This window comes from Microtus ochrogaster, chromosome 16 (assembly GCF_000317375.1).
Source record: "Microtus ochrogaster isolate Prairie Vole_2 chromosome 16, MicOch1.0, whole genome shotgun sequence".
NCBI lineage: Eukaryota > Metazoa > Chordata > Mammalia > Rodentia > Cricetidae > Microtus > Microtus ochrogaster.
This window is the reverse complement of record NC_022018.1, coordinates 2,416,728-2,429,465: the sequence shown is the minus strand read 5'-3', so window position 1 is coordinate 2,429,465 and position 12,738 is coordinate 2,416,728. Positions and strand designations below refer to the sequence as shown.

Here is a 12,738-nt window from a genome sequence, read left to right as displayed (position 1 = left end):
ATGTTAGGTTTTCTAGATGTACAGAGATATAGTTCAGTTGGATATATATTCTTCAAACATTTCAAAGACTTATAGAATATGGCATCTAAAATGTTTTAAGAACTTAGGACTTTTCATGACAATGAGACACATCTGCACCTGACAGCACCAATGTACTTCAAGAGGATGAAGGACATGAAAGAGGCTGCTTATGGAGTATGTTAGCCATTTGGGCAAGAAACTTCTCTTCTCTGGACTGATGGATGATATGCTATATAAACTGGACATGCAGAACCCACAGAAAAATGATTGCTGAACTTGCCTAAAGAAGGTGAGACAGCCCTTCTGGGTTCCTGCTTCATGAAAGAGTCTGCCAGACATTCTGCAGGACACAGAAGAAAGTGACCGACAAACTGCCAATATAGGCAGAACTGTCTTTGAAATTTCCTGCTTCGTGGAAGAGTCTGCCAGATACTATGGGCCTATAGGCTGAAGATGGATGCCCCTATGTTGCAGAAGAACTTGGGTGATTGTCCAGGCAGCAAGATGTCTCTGTCAATTCTAGAATTTTGGAAGTTGCTTACAATGTACTTCCAGTTTACTTAGGTAATATTATATCCTTCTGGAGACTTTGATGGAGTTGAAGAAAGATAGTTATAATTATAAAAGATAGATTCAATATAAAACTCACAAAGATATGATAGATGATAGTGTATTTTTCTTAATTTGTGAAATGTAAATGTACTAAATATTGTAACTATAATTCTTGCTTGATAACTGTTTCATTGTATGCAATTTTGCTGTTAAAGTTAAAACCTTTTTTTAGACAAAAAAATGGGAAGTGATGTGGGATTTCCCTCTATATGCATTGAATATGTTTTATTACCTTTGGTAATAAAGAATCTGCCTTGGGCCTACAGCAGATATATATAGAGAGAGTAGGTGCAGTCGAGGAGATGCCATGTAGTCACCGCCATGTAGCTGCTGAAGTAGACAGACACCAGAATTATACCTGGTAAGCCACAGCTTTGTGGCAATACACAAATTAATAGAAATGGGTTAGTTTAAGATGTTAGAGTTAGTTAATAAGATGCCTAAGTTAGCTGACCAAGCAGAATTGTAATTAATATACCTTCTGTGTTATTATTTTGGGTCTGGGTGGCCAAGAAATGAACGAGCAGCCTGTGACTACATCTATGTTTGTGCATGTCACTGTGTAGTTGCCTACAGAGGTCAAGGGTGTTAGATTATCTGGAGCTGTTGTTACAGACAGTTGTAAGTCATGTGATGTGAATGTGAGAAACCAAATATGGTTCCTCTCTAAGAGCTGTGCATGGTCCTTCCTGCCTAGCTATCTCTACCCCCTCAAATGTATTCTCAAAGAAAATATTCTCTTCAAGTTTACTATATTAGAAGAATCTTGTGGGAGGCAACCATGAGGCCCCACTCCTAGCTGAGGGGATGGAGAGGTAGTCATTTCTATCAGGGATGTGACTGCTGGTAGGTTTCCCAAGCTCATCTGAATGGCTCAGCATGTGGGCACCACTAACTTGACTCCCTGGTTGTTTTTTGTTTGTTTGTTGTTGTTTTTATTTTTTTAAAGAAGAAATCAAAAAGTTGGGGATTCAGGTTAGTGGAAGAGGAGAATTAGAGGTAACTTTAAACAAAATATATTCTACATATAAGCATGAAATTGTCAAAGAACAAATATAAATTTATTAAGAAAGTAATGTTCTTTTCCCATCACACTCAGGTTTTCTAGGAGGCTCACCCTTCACATCAGATCATTTTAATGATGCAAAGGGGCACACAGCAATAAGCTTGATGTTTTAAGAGGGAGCTTTATTTACTTCTAGTTCTCACTTTACCAGGATCAAGGGAGTTGGTAGTGTACCAAGAAGAGGAAAGAAATTGTCAGTTATCAATCTTCTCACCTCCTCTGCTACCTCTTCACTGTGGAGCCTCTCCATAGTGGCCTAGGGGACTATGAAGAGCCTGTTTTCTCGATTTGGAAATACAAAAACTTAATTGTTTCATAGTTATGTGAATATACAGAGCACTGCTGAATTATACAAAGCAAAGCAATTAGGAGCTGGAATTACAGTCCAAGCAGTACAGCGTGTGCTGAGAACTCATGGGGCCTGGCTCCCTTCCTCTGTATCTTAAGAAAGGAGTGGAGATAAATTTTATGACATGCATATTTTACAACAATTAATTTTAATAACTTTAAGGATGGCTGGGATGGTCATATACCTACACAGCTGGTTTATTTCTTTTTAATTTATTAAGAGCACAAGGACTCCCATGCTATTAAAACATCTTTGAAGATTTTCATAGCCCATCCATTTCCAATTGGACTTTATTCGCAAGTGCCATGTTTCTCACCTAAATACACAAAGTTATTAGAATTTTTACATGGGCAACTCAAGGTTTCTAATAGTACCTTTAAAAGACCTTAAAGTGTCAAGAAAACCTCATAAGGCAGGTTAGAGTCTGGACAGATCTCACATCCTATCCCCCTGTTCTTCTCCTTGTCTTGTGGGCAGCAACAAAGTGATACTGCTGGGAAAAAGGACATTTCCATAACTTTGGAGCTTTTAAAGTCTGTTTAGGTCCTCAGTGAGTTAGATTTTGCCTTCTTTCTTGCAGGTGGGATATCTCGGAAATGATAACCTTTCTGATGTGTTGTGAAAGGGTTGCTGTTGTCCTCAGCACCAGGCCAAGCATGGTATCTTGATTGGTGACTGATAATATAACAATAGTTTCTCTCTCAGCATTTCCCGTTGTGACAGAACTTGAACTACACACTAAATTATTGGCCTTGCCTGAGCAGCAAGTGTCCTTTCTAGAAATGAGGTTGAGGGTAGCACTTAAAGGCTTATGTTAAAACTCACTGAACTCTGTTTCCTTATTAATGTCTCCCCATGTCCTTCCCACTTTAATGCAGCATCTTACATTGCTCTAAGTCTTAAAGCCTTCATTAATTACATAATGCCACATTTTAAATTGCAGAGACAGCTATTAAAATGTGTTCTTTACTGTATGCTATCAATGGTATATTTTTAAAGAAGATTTCCCTAGAAGAGCCCAGAAGTTCAAAAAAAGAGCATAGATCATTCACCTTATTTTTCATAGATCTTAGGTTCAAACAGCTTTTCTATAAGGGGTTTGTATACACCAGGCACCCTGCCAGGTGGTGGGAGTATGAACATGCCCACAGGTGCTCATAAGTATCACACTACTGTCCCCATCACTTGAGTAGCATCAGTGAGTACACATGTCGTGTTTCTGGGCTTCTCACCTTCATGAAGTGTTTTTCCTCCTAGTAACTATGAAGTTTTAGGTATTTAAACATACCATGCTTTTGTTCACAATAAACCTTCAAAATGAACTACTACTGCTCAAGAATCCACTGTAGCTTACAGATAAGTAGTTGAATAATTAAATTTTTAAATTGTAGGCATTACAGTCTATCACAGAGACCATTTTCTAAATATGTATACTCATATATATATTCATATATATCAAATGTATGATCATATTAATGAAAGTGATTGAAGGTTTATATTTTCACTGTATCATAACTATTCTCTGTCACCATTTTGGGGAAAGGTCATAAACATATAGCGCTTCAAGATATTTCCCACATTTTTTAATTCTATCCAATCTGAACCTGTAGGTTCCCTATAAAAATCAATGAGTCATTGCTATAGTAACTCAGTGGGAGCCAGGAGTGTAGTTATTGATCCCTGCACTTCTAAGGCCACCAACCATTCCTAGAAGGCCATCTCCCTGAATTGGGCACCTCCAACACAGACCAGCTCATGTGCCTTTATTTACCCCAATATGCCTTCATGTTTCACAGGTTCCAGGATGTGTGAATTGCTGAAAGCCCTGTAAGGTATCACCTACTTCCCAGTGAGTTGAAAAGATCCAATCCCGAGAAGTGGAAGTAGAAATTGCTTAAGATTACACAGTTCCTGAGAATAAAGGAATTGTCTCAGGTATACATTTCCAATTTCAATAGTAATATGTTTTCTCTTTTACCCTGCCACTTCTCAACTATGAAGGAACTATAGAGGTGTGTGTGTGTGTGTGTGTGTGTGTGTGTGTGTGCACATTCATGTGTGGAGTCTGATATCAACACAGTGTCTTCCTCAACCGCTCTGTATTATTTTTTAAAGCAGTTTCTCACCGAACCTAGAATTTATCAATCTGCCTAAATTACAAGCCCCTGGGATACTCATGTTTCTGCTTCCCCAGAACTGAGGCTGCAGACACATGCCATTACACCAGCTTTTTTGCTTGGGTGCTAGGAACCCAAGTCAGGTTCCCTTACTTCCCTAGTAAGAACTTTACTGGTTCATCTTTCTTCAGGCCCCTTAAGAATCGTTGAATTTTAAGTTGCTTCACGATTTAGTCAAATATGAAGGACAGAAACAATTTACATGAATTATATACAAAACATTCTTCAAAAACAATTTCACATGTTGGTACATATCTATAATTCCAGCAAGCATTTGGGAGAACAAAGCAGGGGAAATCCCACCTGGGTTATAAAGAAAAACTTTGTCTCAAAGGTGACAAAAAAAAATTCACTGGAAAACATCAGAGCAAACAGAATCAAGGACTCCAGGACTGACTTGCTCAGGTTTGACTTCCAATGTGATCATGTGTGTAATTTCTAAGCTGTGGCCTAGCATATGCATATCTGTGCTTCTTCATCTGTAAAATGAGAAAGAAAACAATCAACCCTCCTCACCACATAGAGAACAAAATAAGTTGGGAAATGCATAGTGCTTAGGACCGCTCTTTCTACACAGTAAGTGTTCTGCATTTCCTGCTATTACCACATGCACTGTGCACACTGGTGAGGAATCCAGACTTACTCTCCAGAGTGGTGGGTGGGGGCTTTTCTTGCTGGTCCTTGGGTGTTTGGCAAGAGCAGCTGAGTAGTTGCTGGACAATCCCTGGACTTAGCTGTTTAAAGTCCTCCTTAGAAATAGATGGACTACTACGGTTCTGTAGAAATATCTCCACCAGCTGCCTAGCAGAGAAGCAAGCCTGTATGAAGAAAACACTCAGTTACAAACCTTAGCCTTCAATCAGGCACAACAGCCACTCAAGGAGCCCAAACTGCACAGGACCCCAATAGCTCATGGATACATTATAGCGAGTTTCCTTGCTATGTTTGAGTTGTTAACTCTTTGCTACCTTCCAAGGTTTATTTAAAAATCTGAAGTACCTTTATTTTATTCTGAGAATCATCTTATTGCTGACATATATCTTTTCTTTCTAATAACTAGAGACTGATTTTCAAAGTATTGTATGGTGTTCTAACCAGTGATCCCTCAGAAGTTTTCATAGTTTTCTTTTCTCCTACTGAAAAATGGGGGGAGCTTTATATGTATAAACCTGTGACTTTGCATGATGGAAAGGAGCCTGGTAGTAATGAAATCTCTGGCTTTGGTACCATCCAAATTAACAAGCCTGAGCCAGAAACACGCTTCAGTTTTTCAAAAGAAATGAAAATTTAAATTTAGAAGGGAATGCAATATCAGATAGCCAGGTAGCCAGTATGCATATTAAATAGTAGGGTAACCTACCTCTGTTAACATTCTCTACAAAAAATAGTAGCAATAACAGTTAATTTTCGTTTGACCTTACCTGGCTTATCTACAATTTTATGGATTTTTTTTTGATGTTACATAGGCATGCTTAGACAAAATAAAAGCAACATGCCTTTAAAATCTGTCATAAGGTGTCTGTCCACTTTAAAAGTAAAAACTAGGGTTGTTTGCATCAAAAATCACAACTTAAAAAGTTTGGAGTGTGTGTGTGTGTGTGTGTGTGTGTGTGGGGGGGCGCGCGCGTGTGGTGTGTGCTGTGCATGAATGAATTTGTGTTTAAATGTAGGGACACGTGTCCGTATGTGGGAGCATATACATGTTGTATGCATACGCATGTGGATGCCTGGGGCTGACATTGGGTATTTTTCTCTATTGCTCTCCTTTAGTACTGAGTCAGGGACTCTCATCTCTCTCTGACCTTGAACTCCTCATTTTAGTTAGTCTAGCGGACAGCATAACCAGGGAATCCCTCACCTCCATCTCTCCAACACTGCAGGTGGGTTACCATGCTGACAGGCTTTACATGGGTTCTGGGTATCTGAGCACGAGTCTACAGCTTTGTGGGATAAGTATGTTACACAATAGTACATCTTCTCATGCCCTAAAACTTTTAATGAGGATAGAATATAGTTCTGATATGAGTAACTTTTATTCAAATAACAAACCAGTGCCCTTGTGGACTTTAATTACAACCAGTACAGGATTTTTAGGGAAGCAAATCAATGATTTACAAGTCTGGCCTGATTTTTCTATGGTGTAGGATATAAGAAGTTTTCAGTAAAAGCATGTTAATCAAGAAATTATGAAGAAACACTTAGTGTTTTTCTCCCCATATTAAAATCTTTACTGGTGACTTTGTGGGTAATAAAGTTTTACTATGGCCAGGAAATATTTGGTTTCATGGAAGAAAAGCCACACAAACAAAAAAACCAAGAGGAGCCTACAATAGAATGAGACAAAATATCACCTATGCATACAAAAAGGAAAGCCTAGAGTGTAAAGAAAAATCCAAAGTCTAAACTGAAAAATCAGAACCAAAGAAGCACATTCATGCCTGCCCCTGCATCCCAAAATATTAAGATGTACACACATGCCTGCCCCTGGATGCCAGGATCTTCTTCTTTATGCTTCTGTGCGTGTGTGTATGTGCATGTGTGTGTGTGTGTGTGTGTGTTTCTTTTCCCAGTATTGTCCTCCTAGTCTATAAACACATAGCCATGTAAGTTCCCACTCGAAAGTGACCTTTTAGGAAAGCACTATAAAACACAGTCACAAGGATGACACATGGTGAGCAATGCCTTGGGGGACTGTGAGAGAGGCTCCAGGAAAAAAAGCAGAGGGTATTTTACCTCGGTGCATTCTGTTCCCTGGATTGTTCTTGGATGTGTTTCCATGCCTCCTGTGACAAGTATTTGCATTCAATTTATAAAACATGTTTATTCTTGTTGGATGTCAGAACACAGCTATAGAATCTAATCTGGTGAAAGGATGTGCTTAATGCTGTTCTCAGTGTACCCTGAATCTGGATATGGGCTCTGCCTTGCATTCATGCTTTCCCAGATATAATCTCTAGTATATGCCAGACAGTTGTGTTTAAATTGGTCAATCCTGAGAATTGAATGTTCTGAGAAAGGGCTGCTCTGTAATTATTTAGTATGTGCTTATTGACATTTACATGTTTTTCTGATCATGTGTTTCTGAACTCAATCAACCTTCTTGGCTCATTGATTTCCTTGTTCCATTAGTGTATTCAGTACACTGAAACTGAAGTCATTGTCTAAAGCATTAGACTATATTCCATCCTATTCTTTAAGGTCTTCAAATCCCAGGTCTCTCAGACAGATCTACTTAGGTCCGTGAAGTCAACAAGTGGTGTCTGAATTGGGTACCTGAATGAAAAGCTAAGAGAGGATGCAAGGACCTCTGAAAAAGGAGATAATCAGGGATCACTGTGTGGCTAAAAGCAGGAAAACCAACACCATGTATTGAGTTGATACATCATTTCATAAAAAAGAGTGGTGCCACAGTGTCTAAAGCCCAGCTGCAAGAATACTAAGATTTAATAATGGAATATGTTCCTTAGTTTCCTGAAAAGGGTACTCTAGTTCCCAGAATATGGTATCAAATGAAAGAAAATCTAGTTAAATTCCATAGATGAGAACAATATTCAGGTACAATTTTAGGTGACTTGGGTTTTGATATGCACTATAATACAAACAATAAATGGTGACAAGTCAGAAGATTTGGAAAAGGCTATGATAGCACCCTGCCTGTGATGTGGGAGTGTCATATATCAATCTGTTGATTTCATTGGTTAAGCAATAAAGAAACTGCTTGGCCCTCATAGGTTAAAACATAGGTGGGTGGAGTAAACAGAACAGAATGCTGGGAGGAAGAGGAAGTGAGCTCAGACTCGAGAGCTCTGCTCTCTGGAGCAGAGACGCCATGCTCCCCTCTCCCAGGTAGACGTGATAGCTCTGCTCTCTGAGGCACATGCGATGAAGCTCCTACCCAGGATGGACGTAGGCTAGAATCTTCCTGGTAAGCGTACCTAGAGGTGCTACACAGATGATTAGAAATGGGCTAAATTAATATGTGAGAATTAGCCTAGAAGAGGCTAGATAGAAATGGGCCAAGCAGTGTTTAAATGAATACAGTTTGTGTGTTGTTATTTCAGGCATAAGCTAGCCAGGCGGCCAGGGTGCTGGGGACACAGCCCCGCCGCTCTTATTACTACATGCCTGGACGATGACTATCCCATGGATAACCTGATGGAGTGTCCTTGCCCTTCCCCTAGTTTTCCAAAGCCTATTTGCTTTATCCCCTTCCCCAAGCCACAGAACACATCCAGTTATGGAAACATAGCATACAGATGCCTGGGAAGAGTGGCAATAGACACTCAGGTGTGGGCCCAGTGACCCTCCAAACAATCCCATTCTGTATGAGAATGCCAAGAGTAATGATCAATAGTGCTGATCATGGTTTGCAAGGAAACACAGCTGGTGCTATTGTTCTGATTGGGAACCAGTGCTGTGTTGCACTGACACAGAAGTAGCTTTTAAGCATGTCTTAGTTAGGGTCTCTATTGCTGAGAAGAGACACCACCGATCATGTCAACTCATAAAGGACAATGATGTGGGATTCCCCTCTATATGTTGTGAATATGTTTTATTACCATTGGTTAATAAAGAAACTGCTTCGGCCTATGGCAGGGCAGAATATAATCAGGCTGGAAGAGACGTAGAGAGAATAGGAGTCAAAGAGATGACATGTAGCTGTTGAAGGAGAGAGATACCAGAACTTTACCTGGTAAGCCACAATCTTGTGGCAATACACAGAATAATAGAAATGAGTTAATTTAAGATGTAAGACTTAGTTAATAAGAATCCTAAGGTACTAAGCAAAGCAGTGTTGTAATTAATACTGTTTCTGTGTAGTTATTCAGGTCTGAGCAGCTGGGAAATAACAGAGCGGCCAATGCCCATCAAAATCCCAGCAAAATTCTTTACAGACCTTGAAAAAACAGTACTCAGCTTCATATGGAAAAGCAAAAAACTCAGAATAGCCAAAACAATCCTGTACAATAAATGAAGTGGAAATAACACAATCCCTGACTTCAAACTCTACTAAAGAGCTACAGTACTGAAAACAGTCTAGTATTGGCATAAAAACAGACAGGATGACCAATGGAACCAAATTGAAGATACAGCTATCAGACCACAGACCTACAAACACCTGATTTGACAAAGAAGCAAAAACTATAAAATGGAAAAAAGAAAACATATTCAACAAATGGTGCTGGCATAACTGGATATCAATATATAGAAATATGAAAATAGATCCCTATCTGTCACCATGTCCAAATGAATCAAAGACCTCAACATAAAGCCAGCCACACTGAACCTTATAGAAGAGAAAGTGGGAAGTACACTTGGATACATTGGCACAAGACCACTTCTTAAATATAACCCCAGTAGCACAGACACTGAGAGAAACAATTAATAAATAAGACCTCCTGAAACTGAAAAGCTTCTGTAAAACAGAGGACATGGTCAACAAGACAAAATGGCAGCCTACAGAATGGGAAAAGATTTTTACCAACCCCACATCAAACAGAGGTCTGATCTCCAAAAAGCTAAAAAGAAGTAAAGAAATTGGTCATCAAAACCACAAATAATCCAATAAAAAATGGGGTACAGACCTAAACAGAGAACTCTCAACAGAGGAATCTAAAATGGCTGAAAGACACTTAAGGAAATGCTCAACATCCTCAGCCATCAGAGAAATGCAAACCAAAATAACTCCGAGATTCCATTTTACACCTCTAAGAATAGCCAGCATCAAAAATACTGATTATACCTTCTTCTGGAGATGATGTAGGGTAAAGGGAACACTCCTCCATTGCTGGTTGGAATGAAAATTGGTATAGCCCCTTTGGGATATCAGTATGGCAATTTCTCAGAAAATTAGGAAATAACCTTCCTCAAGACCCAGCAATACCACTTTTGGGTATATGCCCCCAAAATGTTCAATTGTACCACAAGGACATGTGCTCAACTATGTTCATATCAGCTTTGCTTGTCATAGCCAGAACCAGGAAACAACCTAAATGCCCCTCAACCAAAGAAAATGTGGTACATTTGCACAATGAAGTTCTACACAGCAGAAAAAAAAGACATCTTAAAATTTTCAGGAAAATGGATGGATCTAGAAAACATCATATTGAGTGAGGTAATCCAGACTCAGAATGACAAATATTATATGTACTCACTCATAAGTGGCTTCTAGACATAAATCAAAGTAAACCAGCCTACAATTTACAATCCCAGAGAACCTAGACAACAAAGAAGACCCTAAGAGAGACATACATGGTTCTAATCTACATGGGAAACAGAAAAAGACAAGATCTCCTGAGTAAATTGGGAGCATGGGGATGATGGGAGGGGGTTGAAGGAGAGGAGAGGAAAATACGGGAGCAAAGAAAAATATATAGCTCAATAAAATCAACAAAATATTAAAAAAGAGTTGTGAGCTGACCATGGCATGTCACCACAAAGAGCAGTAATACCTTTGATCCCAGTTACTAAGGAGGCAGTGACAGGAGCCTTGGAAGGGCAAGGCCTTTCAGAACTAGATAAAGAATTCAGACCAGACTGGGGAAATTAGTGACACTCTGACACTCAAAACAAAAATTTGGGATTGGAGAGAGGGCTCAGCATATTAAGTGGACTCCAGGTCAAGTGTAAAAACAGAGTTTGGATCCCCAGAACACACATAAAATCTGAGCAGCTGTGGCAACCCGCTTGTACTCTCGGTGTACTGCAAGAACAGAGGGCATTGCAAGAGCAAACTGGTTTGCTAGGCTGGCAGAATCGGTGAGTTCTGGGTTCAAATCAAAGACCCTATGCCAATATATAAAGTGGCAATCAATCAGGGTGACTCTACTACCCCCTCAGGCCTCTTCACAATTGGGTACACATGTGTACACACAAGCATGCATGACATATGTCATGGAAAAAGCTAAATATTTTAATAGGGCTAAGGATGTAGTTCAAAGGATGTATTTACCTAGGCCTAGGTTCAAACCTGAAAACTATATAAAAGGACCAATCTATTATACACATATGCTTCCATTAGTCAAAGCACAAAGGAATCTTGTACTAATCCATCTTAAATTTAGATTGCTTATCATTATTTTCACTTGTGTAATATTTAAATCCCCCACTGATTTGTATGATTTATAAGGGCTAGGCCTATCTTCAACCAGTATGGCATTCTTTCTGCCAAGGTAACTACTAGCTCAAAATATATGTTTAGTGTATCTTTTCTAAATTAATTATTCATATGTTTAATATGGACCTAAGAGAAACCCTAAATATTTTAGGTTTATTTCTATGTCTTTAGAAATCAATGTACAGAAAAAGAAAGCTATAAACATACCACACAGAAAAATATTTATTATCTTCATAAGATTTCAATAATTTTGACAGAACTATCAATGTCCTTCAACAATAAAGAATGAAAACATAAAAAATGAAAATACCTGATCCCAGGAAACAGAACGGCCATCAGACTCTTTTTCCATTGCTATAGTTGACTTAGGATTTCCCCAACTGTGTATTGTCATGTTTTCTTTCCTTTGGTGTTGATGGAGGGCATCCTTTTTGGCACAGGCCCTTCTGGTTGAGAGTGTGTTGAGGAGTTGTTCTAGTTCTAGAAATTTCAAATAAAATGTGGTGTCACATGAAATAGACAGGTCACATTTTGAGTAGTCACAATTTCCAAGTCCACAGCTCAGACTTTTTACAAAGTAAACTTGGTTTATGGTTATAATGGAACAAAGCTAAAGAGTATTTGTACTTCGCATGGGTGCTGATTCCCTCGAAAGACCTTGATTAAACTTGGATGAAAAGTGAATCATCCCAGAAAAATCCTACATTTTTATACCCTAGAAATAACAAAAGTGAGCATCCAGAGAACATACATTTCATTGAGACATGTATTTTATTTGCTATAAATCATATAATGAAGGGGAGAGAGAAATGTCTCAGGGATAAAGATATTTGCTGCCAAGCCTGATGATTCACTTTGATTCCCAGGTCCCACATGGTGAAAAGAGAGAACCAACTCTAGAAAGATTTCCTGTGACCTTCATTTATGAACTGTGGCACACTCATGTGCACAACCATATACATGTAAACATATTCATACACTCACACACACATACACATAAAATAACTACAATGTAATTAAAAACTCAAACTAGAAAATGTAAAGTAGAAACTGGCCTGATCTTCAGAACATTTACACCCTGAAGGCACTCTACATCCTCATCAGATTATATATTTCTTTGTTGTACATAAACCAATGAAAATACTTTCCTTTTAGAGGTATATGCAGAACAAATAAAATAAATGAAATCAAGCTAAGGTTAGAGAGGTTCACTAGATTCTAATTTTTTAAAATTCTGCTCTTGATGGCACACATATATTGCAGTTCAGTTCCATCAATTCATTTCTACACTTTTAAAATTATATATACAAAGAATGATTAAATAAAGTAGTCAGTCTATATGGCATTACTCTTCTTCTTATCTGTGAATAAAATAGCTTTGTAATTTTCTTTTTTT

The 12,738-nt window shown here is 38.6% G+C and overlaps 1 protein-coding gene across 2 annotated transcripts in view; it reads right to left on the bottom strand.

The window, feature by feature from the left end:
- Positions 1–12,738, bottom strand: part of Slc39a12 (solute carrier family 39 member 12) — a 95,607-nt gene that overhangs the window by 59,517 nt on the left and 23,352 nt on the right. For both annotated transcript variants that reach the window (XR_003377550.1, XM_005354641.1), the window contains exons 5-6: positions 11,653–11,822; positions 4,869–5,043 (exon numbers count right to left, since the gene is read on the bottom strand). Coding sequence is in view for 1 of the 2 variants with exons in the window: in XM_005354641.1 (XP_005354698.1) it covers positions 4,869–5,043; positions 11,653–11,822 (345 nt within the window). In the remaining variant the exon portion in view is untranslated. The remainder of the gene's footprint in view (positions 1–4,868; positions 5,044–11,652; positions 11,823–12,738) is intronic.